Source organism: Neoarius graeffei, chromosome 23, assembly GCF_027579695.1.
Source record: "Neoarius graeffei isolate fNeoGra1 chromosome 23, fNeoGra1.pri, whole genome shotgun sequence".
Taxonomy (NCBI): Eukaryota; Metazoa; Chordata; class Actinopteri; order Siluriformes; family Ariidae; genus Neoarius; species Neoarius graeffei.
This window is the reverse complement of record NC_083591.1, coordinates 17,838,798-17,858,397: the sequence shown is the minus strand read 5'-3', so window position 1 is coordinate 17,858,397 and position 19,600 is coordinate 17,838,798. Positions and strand designations below refer to the sequence as shown.

The window sequence follows — 19,600 nt, the reverse complement described above, 5'->3', positions numbered from 1 at the left end:
GAAGTGCTGCTCAACACAAACAATGAACATCATGAATCCGACTTGGCTAAACAAAAGCTCATGGAGGAGTAAAAAAGAAAAATTACTTTGGTGCATTTGAAAGGAAGGCAGCCAATCGATTCCCACTCCATCCTGTGAGACATTTAACTTGATTTCATCCGATTTTGTAAACAAGTGTCAATTTCTTACTCATGAATCCTTTTAATTCAAGGATTTAATAAAAAATTTTAAAAAGCTCATTGATCACTGCATGAATAACATGAGGTACTTCTTTCAGCTTAGTAAAAAGACAAGGGATATTATATATAAATCTCTCACACACACAAATACTGATTATTACACAAAAGAAGCATTACATGGTCATGTCTTACTAACTACAGATATCCTGTACTCCATGTTGTTAGATAATAATACGCAGGAGAAATCAATAAGCAGGAAGTCAGGGTTTGATTGCAAATATCCTAGACAATCACGATACAGGGTACAACACGATGACTAATATTTTCATTCTTTATTTCAATATATCTAAATAAGGATTCCATTTGTGATATAGCTCCCAGTCCGCTACACAACCACACTCGTAAATAATGCTTTCAAAGCTTTTCAAAGTACATGCCACACTCCACAGGAAGCTTTCTGGGATTGAATCTCTAATATAAATGTCGTATACAAGTATAAATTGGATTCTGCACCCTATGAAGTGCAGTATTTGCAATTCCCTCTAGCTACTTCTATTTAACCGTGTGTTTACTAGAAACTTATTGGAGTCAACTCCTTACTACAGTACTTTGCATAAGATATCTATTCCAGTTTGTAATGTTAGAGAAGAAACTCAATACATGATGCTACCACCACCATGCTTCACTGTAGGGACAATGTTCTCAGGGTGACGAGTTGGCTTGAGCCTTTTGGTTGCTTCTCTGACTAATCCACGCTTTACCCAGTCAATGTTTGGTGGACGTCTTCCTTCACCTCACAGTTCTGATAAATTCTTCCATTTTTTTTAATTAAAGGATTTAAGGGTTGCATGGGATGTTGAAAGTTTACAGCATTTTTTTTTTCAAATCTAATTTATATTTTCACAAAAATTTGCCCTGAACGTCTTGGTCTTTATGAAGCTGTGTTTTTTTTTTAAAACCCTCTGGGGTTTTCAAGGAACGAATGTAAATTATTTTGAGGTCACATAACATTTGTTGCACAGTTCGACTCCATTCAACTAATATACGTTAAATATCAACTATATAGATTCCCCTCCTCCCACATACCCACTCCCCAGATTTATGGCATATAACACAAATTAAGTCCTTTTCAGTTCCAGGTTGTGATACAGCGGTGGCTACAATTATCGACACCTTAACGATCTTCTGGCCATTGTAAAAGTAGAAAAGACTTTCAATATGTAAATTGTGCATGAATAATTACCCAAACTTACAAAATATCTTTTATATAAATATATCAATGTCAGTGCTTACGTAAATGAGGGAGTAATTCTAATGTTTGTAAACAAATGAACTGATGTTTAACCTGTGTCAGAAATTCTTTTTGTTCCACTTTCTAAGTATTTTCAAAGATCACATTTTGTTAATCATTCATTGTTGTTTGTATTAATTTCGAGTTTTGTAGTTTACCAATAAATGTCAACAGGCATTTGACATTGTAACCACATGAAAATCCAGGTCAAAGGTTGCATGTCATTCCTCAAACCAAAATATGTCTCCTGATATTGCAATATGTGGTAGATATTTACAACAAACTGCAAAAAAAAAAAAATTCTGAATGGAATAGAAAAATCTGAATATTTCAAGCATGTAATTTTTTTATATGCTAGGAATTTAATTCTGGTCTAATTCTATTTATTGTAAGAGGATTCCAAATACTCTATAAACATTCCATTCTGTTATGAACCAGGAAAAAAAATCACAGCACTTTTACTTTTAAAAGTACTTCATCTACTTCAACAATGTTACACAAAGATCAATCCATAACAGTTGTAAATGTCATTTAATTCCACAGGGTGTTGATAATGGCAGGGCTCAACATTAACTTTTAAACCCACTTGCCCTGGGGGGCAAGTGGGTGTTAATTTCCACTTGCCCCCCAATATTATCACTTACTCCCTATTTTGCAAGTACTAATTTTTTTTAGGAAAACCACAGAATAGTTGTGAATTGCAACATAAAATGAAGCTCACATTTACCTCACAACCCTCTAACTGGGGGACAAGCGAACTTTGTTCACACACGTGGATTTTCCAACAAGGGGGGGGAAGAAAAAAAACAAAACAAAAAAAAACACACTGGACATGGTATACACTTCCCATAAAGAAGCCTACAGAGCAACACACCTCCCTCAAATCGGACTATCAGACCATTAAACTGTCCTGCTACTGCCCGCATACAGACAAAAGGCGAAACTCACCAAACCAGTTCCAAAAGAGGTGAGAGTATGGCCAGACGGCACCCAAGCTGCTCTCCAGCACTCAGGGGCTTCAAAGTTTGGGAGAATAGCAGGGTACAAATAATTTACAGCAGGGTGCAAAATGGTAAAATGTCTGCGAGCGGCCAGTGTGCAGGGGGGGTTTCAAAGGGGGGTGCGACCCCCTTTGTGGCACGGAAAATTTTATGAAATGCACTGAGAAATGGTGGCCTCTGGTAACTTTTAACAGTGAAAATAAAGGGTAATCAATACCATTTGGAAACTTGAAATATGAAACCATACCTCAGTCATTTTATCAAATTTCAGAAATATTTGCAAACAAACACATAAAAAGTAGTCCGATTGAAATCCACATATGGATGATATAATAATTTTGAGTCTGATGTTGTAGTGGACATCTATTATGGACATAATTCACCATACACCATACCTTTTTCCTCTGATCTGATGTGCGTTCTGCACGACATGTTTAATGTGTTACCTGGTTAGAGTATTAGCGACGCGGCCCCTTTAAGGATGGCAACTCGGTTTGTTTATCTGATGGGGAGCGCCATCTTGTTTTTCTTCAGGAACTCGGTTTGTTTATCTGATGGGGCGCGCCATCTTTTGTTTTTTTTCTTCTTTGAGTGTTTCAATAAACGACACGCCGTTGCGTTGTCAAAGTGAAAAATTGACTTCTTTTCTAATATCACAATTTCCACAATGTGCACTTTGACTAAGCTAAGGTGACAAGTTTCTCCAGATTCTCTAATACTATTGAAGAATATGGTGAAATCTTGAATACAGATGAACTAATATATGAGTGATTCCACGCTTATGGGTACTGAAATGGGGACATGAACTTATTTTTAAAAATTCACCTAAAACCATTTCTTTTTTTACCATCAGGTCACAAAACATGTAATCTTTAATGAATGATATGTTAAAAGATAACTTTAATTTTCTGAGATGTAATAAAAACATATTTATATGCCAAAGTCAAGCCTATGAGTTCCAAAATGATGTCTGTTACATTACTTCTGTTACGATTGTCCATCTCGCGTCTGTTACAAATTAATTACAATCTAGCTATATACCATGTTAATCTTATTGAAAGAATGTGTATGTTTATTCTATTACACATGTTTATTAATTATATTTGCTAAAACATCACCTTCCTATGTTTCAAAAAGTAATTCTACATTGTTAAAATTGAGAATATATATGTCCACAACACTTCTGTTACGTTCTGACTTTGGCATATAAATATGTTTTTATTACATCTCAGAAAATTAAAGTTATCTTTTAACATATCATTCATCATAAAAAAGAAATGGTTTTAGGTGAATTTTTAAAAATAAGTTCATGTCCCCATTTCAGTACCCATAAGCGTGGAATCACTCATTATATATATATATATATATATATATATATATATATATATATATATATATATATATATAGAGAGAGAGAGAGAGAGAGAGAGAGAGAGAGAGATATGCAAGTACGAATTTTTCATGGGGCGGGATGGTTTGGAACAGGTCATCTAAAATTTGGGATAACATTTACCCGGGACGGGTATTTGAGGCGGGTCGTCTAGCTTAAGCTTGATTAGCGTTGTTACGCACGCAGTTTGTTTTTTCGAGCAGCTGTCAAACGCAGAGTCAACTTTACGATCTGCGATTATAATGTCTTAAGCAAGGCTGAGAAACGGTGGACTAAGACGTATTTATTTTTCTATATTGTTACGACCCTGGTGCCAGGGGTCGTGTGTGTGGTTATGTGTGGGTGTGTTTTTCTTTTCTCTCTCAGGTGGACGCCCCTTCCTCTTATACGCAGCTGTTCCCACTCACCTCATTAAGGGGCCATGTTTAAAAGTGAGAGGGAGACGCCTTTCGAGAGGTGTGTGAGCCGGTGGGCTGTAGCGGTGATAGTTAGGAGAGAGAGAGAGAGAGAGAGAGAGAGAGAGAGAGAGATGTGAGCTACGTCTAGCGAGTGTGCGCTGCTCCTTTAAGGGAAAAGGAGCGTGCGTAATCCCGGAACTGTTTGGTTGTGGTTTGTTTATTGTCGTTTTGGTGAGAAAACCTGGCTCTTGTGTTTGTTTTTTCTTTGTTTGGAGACCAGTGCTTTTAGCTGTTTTTCTACTATTTTGTGAATAAAAACGGTTTCCATTTTGGCCTTGAGTCCGCTTCCTTGTCCTCTTTTTCCTCCCGGGTTTTTCTGGTTTATCTTTGTTGCTTCCCCCCATCCCCTAGTTGCCGCGGGGAACGTAACATATATCAACACAATGACAGAATAAATTTGCGTTCAAAACGTACTTAACTTTCCCTCTAGACCTTTTTAGCCACGCATCCAGCATGGAGCCGCTTGCAACTCTCTTCGTCGCCATTTGTGAGTCACATGATGGTATGAACCATTCACAGTCCATGGAACAGTCTAAGCCAATCAGAGTACGGCTTACATATGGCACAAGGGGCAGTAATGGCTGCACTCATGTCGAGGATGTAAACAAAGTTGACGCGGCAACGGACATACATGACATAGTGGATGTAATTTACGTTCACAACTTTTTTTGCCGTCAGAAATATTTAATATTAAATTTTGTGACTCGACTGACAATAGCTGGCGGCATAACAAGGCACAGACGGCGATTTGCCGCCGGTGACCGGCTACTTTTGAGACCGCTGAGCACTGCTTTGAAATAACTGATTGGGACATTTTCAGACAAGCAGACACCTACAACAACCAAACAGACATTGAGGAGTACACAGACACCATGACCTCCTACATCACCAAGTGCACTGATGATGTGACGCACACAAAAACCATCATCACTCGGGCCAACCAGAAGCCATGGCTGACAGGGGATGTCCACAGGCTGCTGAGGGCTAGAGATAAAGCCTTCAGAGCTGGGGATGAAGCGGGCCTGAAAATAGCAAGAGCCAACCTGTCACGAGGCATTAGGAAAGCAAAAAAGGACTACACACAGAAAATAACCTCCCACTTCAGAGATAGCAAAGATGCACAGAGCCTATGGAAGGGCATCCAAGCTATCAATGACTACAAGCCCGCACCACGAAGCTGCGAAAGCAACACACCTCTGAACGACCTGAACAGCTTCTTCGCACGTTTTGAGGAACAAAACAACACCCATCCACAGAAAACACCACCCCCACCTCACGACCAGACAGTGTGTCTGTCTGTCGCTAGCGTGAAGAGAGCACTCACCAACATCAATCCACGCGAAGCAACAGGCCCAGACAACATCCCTGGTCGGGTACTGAAGGACTGCGCTGAGGAACTAAAGCATGTCTTCACTTACATCTTTAACACCTCACTGGAACAAGCCATCGTCCCCTCCTGCTTCAAAGCCGCCACCATCATACCCGTGCCAAAGAAGCCATCACCATCCTGCTTCAACGACTACCGTCCTGTAGCACTGACACCCATTATTATGAAGTGCTTCGAACAACTGGTCATGGCACACATCAAATCCACCCTCCCACCCACCCTGGACCCCTTCCAGTTCGCATACAGGGCCCGACGCTCCACAGAGGATGCAATCTGCTCTGCTCTTCACCCAGCCCTCACTCACCTGGAGGAAAAAGATTCATATATGAGAATGCTGTTCATTGACTTCAGCTCAGCATTCAATACCATAATACCCCAACAGCTGACCTGCAAACTGGACAAACTGGGCCTCAGTACCTCCCTCTGCAACTGGCTACTAGACTTCCTCAGCAAGAGACCACAAGCAGTACGTGTCGGCAACAACACCTCGAGCACCATCACGCTAAGCACAGGAGCTCCACAAGGCTGTGTGCTCAGTCCTCTGCTCTTCACCCTGCTGACACACAACTGCAAAACAACCTACAGTACCAACCACCTGGTGAAGTTTGCAGACGACACAACCAGGGCTCGAAATTAACTTTTTTTTCTTTGTGTCCCCCAGTGGTCCCGAATTCTGTGTTGTATTGTCCCGAATGGAAGCAATAGTGTCCCCATTTTTTCCTCTCTGAAATAACCAGTGGTTAATATTATCATATGAAGTTACTATTATATTTGTAACTATGCAATTTTGAACCCTTTATATCATTTTTACAATAAGTCACAAGACACAAGCGACACATGTCCAATACATCATCTACTTCAAAATTACAGTTATTGCATTTTCAGTTTATTAAACTTTGGCGATCTCACTGTATGAATAGATACCCGTTTATTTAAAGGGGCCAACTAGCTCATTCAGAAAATGTTTCAACTCCCTACATCTGCAGTACACTTTAGTTGAAAATAAGACCCCTTTCAGGCCCAGCGCCATGGGGGGGCGAAAGGGGACATCGCCCCCTCATGGCTACAGCCCCGCCCCCTCAACGGATACTCAGATCACTTAAATGTTTTCTTATGAAAATATAATGTATTATAGACGTATTAATAATTTGCATTTTTTGAAATACAAAATATTAAGTGGTTGCGCATTGCACAAAAATACATTTCACATAAATCACTACTAAAACTGGCACGGTAGAACAAATCTGATTGGTTGTTATGATTCTTACGTTGCAATCGTAGAATTCAACTGTATTAAGGTAGGATTATTTCAAAAAGCCTGAATTTAATATTAACCCTGTTTTAGACATATGTATCAATCCTAACTACTGGGGACTAGTTATTGTGGGTGTATATGTGAAATGCTGACACAGCCGCGCACACACAGACCTGTGATAAGGAGGACAAGGGTCGTGCGGGCGGGGGTTTTACATGTACACTTACAAGTGCACTGTCTCTGCAATATCCTGCAATATGCAGTCAGTTTACGGGAGTAGTCTTTCCCCCACCGAATTAAACGAATTCAATCACAATATTGTGAATCCATTTTCTTTCTTTGTAGGCTAAGTTTATCTCCGTTTATGTTGGTGTATGTGTTCATATATGGTCTGCTTTGTGCGCAAATAGTGTAAGAATATGTGTTGTTGACGTCACCCCCCATGCAGCGGGGGTGAAAATTCATCACTTCAGAGGCTACGTTCACACTGCAGGCTGAAGTGACTCAAATCCGACCTTTTCGCCCATATGTGACCTGTATCCGATCTTTTATTGACAATATGAACGACACAGATCCGATTTTTTCAAATCCGACCCAGGCCGTTTGGATATGTGGTCCTAATTCCGATTCCTATCCGCTCTTTTCATATGCGACTTCAGTCTGAACCGCCAGGTCGCATTCATCCGACTTACACGTCATCAACAAGCCACAAATGTCACTATTCTGCGCTGAAGTAGGCGGCGGGTCTCTCAAAAAAGTTACAACAACATGGCGCATAATCACGGGCGCAGATAGAGGGTGGGACGAGTCAGATTTAAATTCACCTCGTTCGGTCCCCCCCACTTATAGGGAGGAAAAAACGTCTATGCTGTCTTTCTTTGCATAAGGCAAACCTCACGGAAAAATCAAAAGAATAATTACCATTCGGTTTATTGAGGTGCACGGCAGTGTATACATAGTTGCAACAAATCACATAAAACAAAACAAAGACTGATATTCGGTTGGTTGAGCTGCGCAGACTGCACAGGTTGCGAGCTCGAGCTTGGTTGCTATGGTTACTAACAACAAGTTTGACAGGCATATCGGGGTTGGGGTTGGTTTGCTGGCAGCTTTGTCCCCCCCAGTTTTTTGTCCCCCCCAGTTCAAAAAACGTAACTGCGCCCCTGCGCATGACATCAATGCGAGGGACGCTTCGGGCTGTGAAGGTTCTGAATCTTCTCAATGGAAGGACGCAGAGGTTAGGGAGCTGATTTCCATTTGGGGGGATGCAGCTATTCAAGCTAGATTGGATGAGTCATACCGCAACCGGGCGGTTTTACTTCCGTAAACACTGGCCATGCTCACTGCGTGTGACGTCGTCGTATCCTGCAATGCGCATGCGGAACACTTTTAGGTCGCTTTTCGTTCATACTGAGGATCACATACAAGTCGCATATATTTGTTAATGTGAACGACCTCACAAAAAAATCGGATTTCACAAAAAAATCGGAATTGAGCATTAAGCCTTGCAGTGTGAACGTAGCGAGAGTGTTTAGTCCCCTACACGCCTAAACTGGGATCGCGGATTAAGTGGTTAGCGTTGACTCGGTGCGAGTCAGGAAGGCTATTACTGGTGCAGCCGCGGGGTCTGTTGATTTTTTTAAATTATGATTTTGGCCGCCGAGCCAAGTACCTTAGACTTGCATTGACGTTTTGTTTTCATGCCGCGGAGCTATTTGTATGTATTTTAAATTTAAAGGACTTGCCTGTAGGTTTGTGTGTTGTTTTATGTTTGGCATCTTTCCGGTTGTAACGCGTGTCTGTGAGAAAATTGGAGGGGAGGGTTAACAGGTGGGCACGGGTGCTGATAAAGTGCAACTGCCCTGGTAATATGTCACATGATTTTCCCGGACTAAAGCAGCCTTCGGGGCCGTGGTTTTGTGGTTGGCGCAGTTAATTGTTTGAAACACGTTGTCAGACCGCCATCACTACTACACACTATATGAAAAAATATTTGCCCCCTTGCGATTTCTAATTGCCCCCTTAGTAAACTGTTCCTGGCGCCGGGCCTGACCCCTTTTATGTTCATTTCATCTACTTATACCTTGAATATCTGTTGGCACTTATAAGGCCAACTTATAATTTTCACCATTACCGTTATCCATTTTTATGAACTTTCCGTTATCCATTACCGTTATCCATTTTTATGAACTTTCCGTTATCCATTTTATGAACTTTCGCTGCCGGGTGCAAATGTTAGCAACATCAGCATAGTGCCAGGTCCGAGCCTAGCTGTGCTGCTGACTGACTAAACTTTCTGAACTAGAAAGACACCAAGAAAACTCACTTATTCTGTTGAACGGTATCTTCCGTCAATATCATCCACATCATTCCTGTTGTATTTTATAACGTGTCTAACAGTGTTCATTAAGTTCATTCAGTTGCTAGCGTTGCCTGCAGACCAGGCGAGGACACTTTGGATCCTGAAGGTCCCGGAGACGTTATGTCTGGGCTTTCAGTTTCTTCCCCGCGGTCGGTCCGCTTCAACCACTTCAGCATTTTTGTTCTGGCAAGAGTCGGCGCAGCGTGTGCGGTAGCAATTCCATTCCAAGTCCATATAATGCGGACTCCGGCCGAAGATTCTAGAACAGAATGCGCTGCTCTGTAGCCTCCGGATGCAGGTGCATCGAAAGTGTAGCTACTATGTATTTTTCGCTGTTAACGTTTTAAAATTAAAATTGACAAATTAGGTGAATGTCTACGTATGTGTTACAGCTTTGTAAATAATATTAATGTAGAGCTTTTTTTCTAGATCTATTTTTTTCCATTGTCCCGGGATTGTCCCAGATATGATAATTTTGTGTCCTGATGACATTTTTTATGGTCCCCGGGACATCGGGACACCGTTAGTTTCGAGCGCTGGACACAACTCTGGTGGGTCTCATCACCAACGGCGACGAGACGCACTACAGGACTGAGGTGGACCTTCTGGCCAAGTGGTGCAGAGACAACAACCTCTTGCTGAACGTCAGTAAGACAAAGGAGATTGTTGTCAACTTCCAGAGAGGCCACAGCCAACACCTGCCACTGACCATCGATGGTGCTGCTGTGGAGAAAGTGAGAAGCACAAAATTCCTTGGAGTGCACATCAGCAAGGACCTCTCCTGGACCAACAACACCGCAGCACTGGCCAAGAAAGCCCAAAAGTGCCTCTACTTCCAGCGCAAACTGAAGCACGCCAGTGCCCCACCACCCATCATGACTACATTCTACAGAGGGACCATTGAGAGCATCCTCTCCAGCTGCATCACTGTATGGGGCGGGAGCTGCACTGACCACAACAGGAAAGCCCTGCAGCGTATAGTGAACACAGCTGGGAAGATCATCAATGCACCCCTCCCCTCCCTGCAAGACATATACACCACCCGCCTCACCCGCAAAGCTCTCACAATCGTGAGAGATGAGACTCAACCAGCACACAACCTGTTTAGCCTCCTGCCCTCTGGAAAGAGGTACAGGAGCCTACAGTCCAGAACCACCAGACTCACCAACAGCTTCATCCACCAGGCCGTCAGGATGTTGAATTCCCTCCCCTCTCTCCCATCACTGACAGCCCCACCCACCAGACAACCAAGAAGTTAGGATTTTGCCCCCCCCCATGGGAAAGACTCTGACTCAGGAACACCCCCGCCCCATACACACACACACACACACACACACACACACACACACACACAACACACACACGGAAAGACTCTGACTCACAAAGTCCACACACACACATACAGTGGTGCTTGAAAGTTTGTGAACCCTTTAGAATTTTCTACATTTCTGCATAAATATGATCTAAAACATCATCAGATTTTCACACAAGTCCTAAAAGTAGATGAAGAGAACCCAGTTAAACAAATGAGACAAAAATATTATACTTGGTCATTTATTTATTGAGAAAAATGATCTGATATTACATATCTGTGAGTGGCAAAAGTATGTGAACCTCTAGGATTAGCAGTTAATTTGAAGGTGAAATTAGAGTCAGGTGTTTTCAATCAATGGGATGACAATCAGGTGTGAGTGGGCACCCTGTTTTATTTAAAGAACAGGGATCTATCAAAGTCTGATCTTCACAACACATGTTTGTGGAAGTGTATCATGGCACGAACAAAGGAGATTTCTGAGGACCTCAGAAAAAGCATTGTTGATTCTCATCAGGCTGGAAAAGGTTACAAAACCATCTCTAAAGAGTTTGGACTCCACCAATCCACAGTCAGACAGATTGTGTACAAATGGAGGAAATTCAAGACCATTGTTACCCTCCCCAGAAGTGGGAGACTAACAAAGATCACTCCAAGAGCAAGGTGTGTAATAGTCGGCGAGGTCACAAAGGACCCCAGGGTAACTTCTAAGCAACTGAAGGCTTCTCTCACATTGGCTAATGTTAATGTTCAAGAGTCCACCATCACTGAACAACAATGGTGTGCATGGCAGGGTTGCAAGGAGAAAGCCACTGCTCTCCAAAAAGAACACTGCTGCTCATCTGCAGTTTGCTAAAGATCACGTGGACAAGCCAGGCTATTGGAAAAAATGTTTCGTGGATGGATGAGACCAAATTAGAACTTTTTGGTTTAAATGAGAAGCATTATGTTTGGAGAAAGAAAAACACTGCATTCCAGCATAAGAACCTTATCTCATCTGTGAAACATGGTGGTGGTAGTATCATGGTTTGGGCCTGTTTTCCTGCATCTGGGCCAGGACGGCTTGCCATCATTGATGGAACAATGAATTCTGAATTATACCAGCGAATTCTAAAGGAAAATGTCAGGACATCTGTCCATGAACTGAATCTCAAGAGAAGGTGGGTCATGCAGCAAGACAACGACCCTAAGCACACAAGTCGTTCTACCAGAGAATGGTTAAAGAAGAATAAAGTTAATGTTTTGGAATGGCCAAGTCAATGTCCTGACCTTAATCCAATCAAAATGTTGTGGAAGGACCTGAAGCGAGAAGTTCATGTGAAGAAACCCACCAACATCCCAGAGTTGAAGCTGTTCTGTAGAGAGAAATGGGCTAAAATTCCTCCCAGCCGGTGTGCAGGACTGATCAACAGTTACCGGAAACGTTTAGTTGCAGTTATTGCTGCACAAGGGGGTCACACCAGATACTGAAAGCAAAGGTTCACATACTTTTGCCACTCACAGATATGGAATATTGGATCATTTTCCTCAATAAATAAATGACCAAGTGTAATATTTTTGTCTCATTTGTTTAACTGGGTTCTCTTTATCTACTTTTAGGACTTGTGTGAAAATCTGATGAAGTTTTAGGCCATATTTATGCAGAAATATAGAAAATTCTCAAGGGTTCACAAACTTTCAAGCACCACTGTACATGGAAAGACTCGAACTCAGGAAAGACTCTGACTATGGAACTGCACTATGTGACTTTTGCACCTTTACCTGCACTACCTCACTTTTTTTTTTTATACACCATACACTGTTTCTTGTTGCTGCTGCCCTCCACGGAAAAGACTTCTCTATGGAACTACACATGTGACTTTGCACCTTACCTGAACTATCTCATAAGAACTGCCTTGGGCCCTGCAATATAACAACTTGCCATATGCCGCTTCTGAATGCTGCTACACATTATTAACACATTATTATTTAACACATTATTCTACATAATGCTGCTACTGTGATAACCTCAACTGGACTGCCCTGGACTGTGCTGTACTGTACTGTGTGTCTTGTATACTAGTCTTGTTCTTATCTTCCTGTCTTTAGCCTAGATTATTTTTCTAAATGTCTCAAATTTTTTTTTAAATCATTACTTTATTATTACTTATTGCTTGTTACACTGTTATTGGTCCTGTCTTGCGCTTTAATGTTTGTCTTGTTAATGTCAGTCCTATGTTTGTCTATGTCTTTACATGGGATAGAGAGAAACGTAATTTCAATTTCCTTGTATGACCTGCGCATATGAAGAAACTGACAATAAAGCTGACTTGAACTTGAACACTGAAGCTAAGCGGAGATGTCCAGCTTCCGCTGCTGTTGTCTAAAGAAAGCTACAGCTAAAAAAGCTTTACTACCAGATAACTTGGATAACTGTAGTCAGAAAGAAGCAAAGGATAGATATACGCGGAAATTAGGGTTTATTAGTGGTTATGCTCCGTACAAAATTCCTCAAAATGACTGGAGTGACGGTGCAGATTTGTTGCCTAGCGTTAGCTACATGTTGAAATATACCTCCCCCCCCCCAAAAGAGTCCAGACATGGAAGAAGAGTTTAATTTATATATAAAAAAATAAAAATAAAATAAAAAAAACCTTCTTTGTGTAAAGACTTTCAGCTTTTGGCGACAGAGTGCTGCAAAAGCCAAAGCATTTACTCTCAAAGGACTCTGACCTGAACTGTGGGCTGGATGGTATCCCCACCCCTCCATGTCTCAGCAACTCCACGGACATCTAATTACACAGCTATTTGCACTCTATCATTTATACAGTGATGCTTATTATTGTTAAAACAACATCTGAAGTGTTATTTGTAAAATAATATCTTGCTCTAGACCTTCAAACAATAATATTTTATTTTAATTTTATCTAATAGTGGATGGTACAATAATTACAAATGCTAACAGAATCAGCACATTCCACTTGTAGCTGTAGTCATACAGTAACTATAAATCACCCTCGTAATAATAATAATTTCAATAAACGGCTAATATTCAGTTCCCTCTTCATTTATTCTCGATTCAAAAGGCACAACCGAGTCACACAGATTGAGCAGTGTGTAACAGACTAACAATTTTATCCAAAATAGTTTTTCCTGCCTTACTCGATTTATTTCCATTTCACATGCATGCAGCTGTTGTAAAGTTCAGTGCGATTGTGTAGAACTCTCTCTGACTGTAGGTTCATTACTATACTCTGACTCCATGGAGACATTCTGCACAGGACTGTGTTCCTCTGATAACAGAAACAAAGCTCCAGCTCGCTCTGCTCTTAATCTGTTCTGTTCTTTAAGGATATATCGCACATGTTGCTCCTTGTTGAGTTTTTTATGCTCGAGTTGTTTGAAACCAATCTGGGTTTTCTGTGTCAAATAAGGAAGCAGCTTCACCTGGAAGAAAACACTTTCATGAAGGAGCTAACTCGAATGCGAGCAGAAAAAATTAAAATGAGATTCTGAAGCAAACTCTTCCATACTCACTTCCGACTTTGTTTTTGTAAAACACATTTTAAATACAATCATGAATTTCTCTGGAGTTTTCAGGCTGAGCTCCTCTCCTCATATCTTTAACCACTCATTTCCTCGTTGGTCTTGAAGCATTTGCTTCTATGTGTTAACATTTTTCTTGATAGCGGGGAGACGGTAATGCCTTTTCTCCATTTCTCTGTTTGAACAAGCAAAAACAGCGCAAAAATTAACCATTTTGAAGACAGATTAAGCCTGAAAGACGGTGTCTGTCTGACCCCAGCTGTAATTATCATGTGATGCGTGAGGTCATGCACAAGGGGTCTAAACACAGTGCTTGAAAAAAAAAAACATGTCCAATTGTCAGAGACAACCAAAGTATGTGTAAGGACGAGTAAAACTTTAATGGTAATCATCCGATCGGATGACAAAAGTTAATGCTGGCAACCTAAGCAACACAGGCAACCCCTCCGTGATGCAGGTCTGAACTGTCAGTCCGGCAGTAGCATATTTCAATTATTATTATTCTGCAAAGTGAATCACTCATCGTGACATCTGACTCCTTTGGCTAAGGGCGACGAGGGTCAAGGATATCGTGTGCCAGCAGCGTGGTTGAAGCGGGCAGGTGTCAAACTTAGAACCTTTATATCACAATTGGAGTTAATAATAAACGATATCACTGAATAAATGTTCAACCAGTATATACAGTATACTGTACCCAGTATATACAGATCTCATCTCATCTTATCTCTAGCTGCTTTATCCTGTTCTACAGGGTCGCAGGCAAGCTGGAGCCCATCCCAACTGACTACAGGCGAATGGCGGGGTACACCCTGGACAAGTCGCCAGGTCATCACAGGGCCAACACAGACACACTCACATTCACACCTACGGTCAATTTAGAGTCAGCAGTTAACCTAACCTGCATTTTTTTTTAATTACAATTTTTTTATTGCTTCAAATGGTTTTATATATTTCGGAATTATATCATTTTTATTTTCTAAATATTTATCAACATACCGCCATTGTGGCACAGGAGCCTGTGATTGGTGGACAGACAACAAAGGGTGTCTCCCATTGGTTGTAAATTGTGACATAAAAATCGTAAACACATACGGGACCCGCCGATTGGCTGTTCACATAGTGAAGCCAAGTGGAGATGTCCGGCATCTGTCGCTGTTGTTCAAAGAAAACTACAGCTAAAAAAGCTCTACTACCGGAGTACTTGGACAATCTCAGTCAGAAAGAAGCAAAGGATAGATATACATGGAAATTAGAGTTTATTAATGGTTATGAGCCGTACAAAATTCCCCAAAACGACTGGAGCGACAGTGCAGATTTGTGGCTAGCATTAGCTACATCATATTGGAATATACCTTCTTTTTCCTGAAAAATCCCGAAACAGAAGAACAGTTAAAAAAAAAACTACAGAAGCAAGAAAACCTTCTTTGTGTAAAGACTCACCCCCCCCCAGCTTTTGGAAACAGAATGTTGCGAAAGCATTTACTCTCAAAGGGCTCCAACCTCAACCGTGGGCTGGATGGTATCCCCATCCCCCACATCTCATCGACCACAAGGACATGTAGTTACACAGCTATTTGCACTCTATCATTTACACAGTGATGCTTATTATTGTTAAAACAATATCTGAAGTGTTATTTACCAAAATATCTTGCTCTAGACTTTCAAACAATATTGTAAGATCTCATCTCATCTCATTATCTCTAGCCGCTTTATCCTTCTACAGGGTCGCAGGCAAGCTGGAGCCCATCCCAGCTGACCATGGGCGAAAGGCAGGGTACACCCTGGACAAGTCGCCAGGTCATCACAGGGCTGACACATAGACACAGACAACCATTCACACTCACATTCACACCTACGGTCAATTTAGAGTCACCAGTTAACCTAACCTGCATGTCTTTGGACTGTGGGGGAAACCGGAGCACCCTGAGGAAACCCACGCGGACACGGGGAGAACATGCAAACTCCACACAGAAAGGCCCTCGCCGGACCCGGGGCTCGAACCCAGGACCTTCTTGCTGTGAGGCGACAGCGCTAACCACTACACCACCGTGCCGCCCATATTGTAAGATTTTATTTGAATTTTATCTAATAGTGGATGGTACAATAATTACAAATGCTAACAGAATCAGCACATTCCACTTGTAGCTGTAGTCATACAGTAACTATAAATCACCCTCGTACTAATAATTTCAATAAACGGTTAATGTTCAGTTCCCGCTTCATTTATTCTCGATTCAAAAGGCACAGCTGAGTTACACAGTTTGATCAGTGTGTAACGGACAGTAACAATTTGATCCAAAATAGTTTTTCCTGCCTTAGTCGATTTATTTCCATTTCACATGCGTGCAGCTGTTGTAAAGTTCAGTGTGCTTGTGTAGAACTCCCTCAAACTGTAGGTTCGTTTCTACACTCTGGTTCCACAGTGACATTTTGCACAGGACTGTGTTCCTCTGATAACAGAAACAAAAGCTCCAGCATTATTATTATACTCATTCAAAACTCTCCACGGCTAAATATACCCTAAATTATTCATTCCTCTGCTACTACAACTTCTTTCTTTCTGAATGTGTCTGCATATATTGGTGTTATGGTTCTGTGGATTTATGATAATTATGCTGCTTCACCTATTTAAAAAAAAAAAATAAACTTCATTCTGTCCTCTCCAAAATAAAATAAAGCTCTGGGCAAGTGGAATTGTTTTTTGGGCAATTATGTTTTGGGCGCTGCTTGCCCATTGGGCTGGGCTGGGAGATTTTTTTTCAAGGACCGAAACAGTATGCGTACCATACTACAACAGCGGGGGTATAGAAAATAACTTGCAAAGCAGTAAATGAAACCGAGACTAAGAAAACAGCCAAGACATAACAGTGGATACGTAGTGAGGGTCGCTTTTAGGAACTGAAATAAAAGATCAAAAAGATTAATTTTTATGGTGCTAGTTCATAATGTATGCTCATTCCAACTTGCCCGGTCGGGCATGTCAGGGCACTTGTCCAAATGAATGTTTCACTTGCCCCAGGTAATCGGGCAGTCCTTAATGTTGAGCCCTGAATGGTGGACACCGGTGAAAGTGCTAACTATTATGGACACCTCACGTGACTTCTCAAACGTGCATTTAGATACAAAATGGTGACTATCAAATGAAAGAGTAAGAAACAAAGTAGGTTTCGACAAGGAGATCATGAAATATCTGTGAATTTGTTAAGTAAAAACATGTCAATGATCTTTCCACCATGGTTACCTGCAATGATAACATCCGGGTTTTCCTCAAATTGCTGATCATGCTAAAAAAATTCCATGTCAGGTAACGAGCTGTGTCATCAGACAAGATCAAAAGGGCGGGGAGCGGGTGTCTTCCGGTTGATTAATTAACCAATAATAACTGTTGTAACTGAAACTCACTTTTGTAAAATTGTTTTTTATTGGTAAAGGTGTTGATAATTATGGACTGTTGATAATTGTAGCTGCTGCTCTAATCTTGGGGGGGAAAACCTCTGAGACCATGTAAACCTGGAATAATATTTGAACAGTGAAACTGAGTATAGAGCCCAATATTGGTTTTTGTACCGTTATCAGCAGCCTGGGCCTGGTCACCAGAAATTCCCAACCGCGCAGTGGATTGTGGGATATGTGAAAGGGGCGAATTGGGAGGGAGGATTCTTATCCACCTTATAAATGCTACACAGGCCACTTTTACCTCATTTCTAGGACACTACACTTCCAGTAAAGAACATTTTAAAGTTCAGATATCGACTGGTTATGGAAACACATGCCACAGGGAATAAAAACGGGTCAATTCCTAATATAAACAGGATATTTATCTTTTGCAGTCAGTATATATTGTCTTGTATTACTAAAAGAGATCCAGTTGGGAACCAGTCTGAAAGATAACTTAGCCATTTGTTCACCCAGCTAGCTTCTCGTCAGCGAAACTGAAGTAAACTGCCATTGTACGACGATTTGTACGTATTTAAATGCACTGTTTAATATAATTTTTCTAAATGTATCGAAATTATATATTACCACAGCTCAAAATGTAAAAAAAACAACAACTTATGTTACCTCAGTAATGTTGACAACTCGCAGCTTTCATCTGAACCCTGAAGTCCCGCGCATCGGAAGCTCGCGTAGTGCGCGTGCGTATGTAAATATCATTACCTAAACTCAGCCTGGGGTTGGTCCAAAAGTTCATCAGAGGGTTGAACCAGTGCGCGCGTATGCAAAAACAAGCTCTCGACGTGGGCTGTGATTCGCGCAAAGTTTTTTAAAGGGGCGTGGCGGAAAACGTCACATCGCGGAAGAGTTATGAGAGTGGATGGGAGGACCGTAATGGGATTAGAGACCTTGTCCATCGTTTGGTTTTATAATTAAACAAATTATTAACCGCTATTAAAACTGTAATCACTACTTAGATACATTGATGGAAAGTGTTTCTCCAACATGCTCTTTTTGTTCTTTTTGTTTTAGCCATTCGACATTTATATTATTTATTGTGGTGTTTATGTGCAGTATGTAATTCACACACACACATATATATATATATATATATATATATATATATCTCATCTCATTATCTCTAGCCGCTTTATCCTTCTACAGGGTCGCAGGCAAGCTGGAGCCTATCCCAGCTGACTACGGGCGAAAGGCGGGGTACACCCTGGACAAGTCGCCAGGTCATCACAGGGCTGACACATAGACACAGACAACCATTCACACTCACATTCACACCTACGGTCAATTTAGAGTCACCAGTTAACCTAACCTGCATGTCTTTGGACTGTGGGGGAAACCGGAGCACCCGGAGGAAACCCACGCGGACACGGGGAGAACATGCAAACTCCACACAGAAAGGCCCTCGCCGGCCCCGGGGCTCGAACCCAGGACCTTCTTGCTGTGAGGCAACAGCGCTAACCACTACACCACCGTGCCGCCCACATATATATATATATATATATATATATATATATATATGGTGAATCTGGATTCTAGATTTGATTCTGGATTTACCTAGGTCGACATTCTTTAAAGGTATTTTTTTTTTGGGGGGGGGCGCCCTCATTAAAAAAAGGAGGCTTGGAGTTAAAAGAATGAGAACACTTCGACAACCACTCTCTATTCGCCTTTCCTGTTTCTCACTCACTCCACCCCCTTTATATCTTCTATCCTCTTATACCTCTCTAACCAGAATTACATTTATATACCTGTATTTCTGTTTCATTTAAAGCTATCCTGCCTTTCAGATTTTTCAAGTTAAGGTCATAAAAAGAATTTTCCCTGACACTCTATTTTTGTTTAGTGGACCGAAAGCTACTAAATTCGAATCACAGACTTCTAATTTTATGGGTTTTTTTTATTAAATAGAACAGTTAATGAAGTTAGGGCCACGTGGCTCTAAATTCTCTACTATTTTTTCCTGCTTCACCATGACCCAATTCAAGAT

The 19,600-nt window shown here is 41.3% G+C and overlaps 1 protein-coding gene across 3 annotated transcripts in view; it reads right to left on the bottom strand.

Moving 5' to 3' along the window:
- mms22l (MMS22-like, DNA repair protein) overlaps window positions 1-18,280 on the bottom strand; it is an 83,581-nt gene extending 65,301 nt beyond the window's left edge. For 2 of the 3 annotated variants that reach the window (XR_009651301.1, XM_060905874.1), the window contains exon 1: window positions 4,734-4,809. Coding sequence is in view for 1 of the 3 variants with exons in the window: in XM_060905874.1 (XP_060761857.1) it covers window positions 4,734-4,804 (71 nt within the window). In the remaining 2 variants the exon portion in view is untranslated. Of the gene's footprint in view, window positions 1-4,733; window positions 4,810-18,222 lie in introns of those variants that run through there. The other variant, XM_060905875.1, reaches the window with a different exon arrangement.
- Window positions 18,281-19,600: the final 1,320 nt, after the last annotated feature.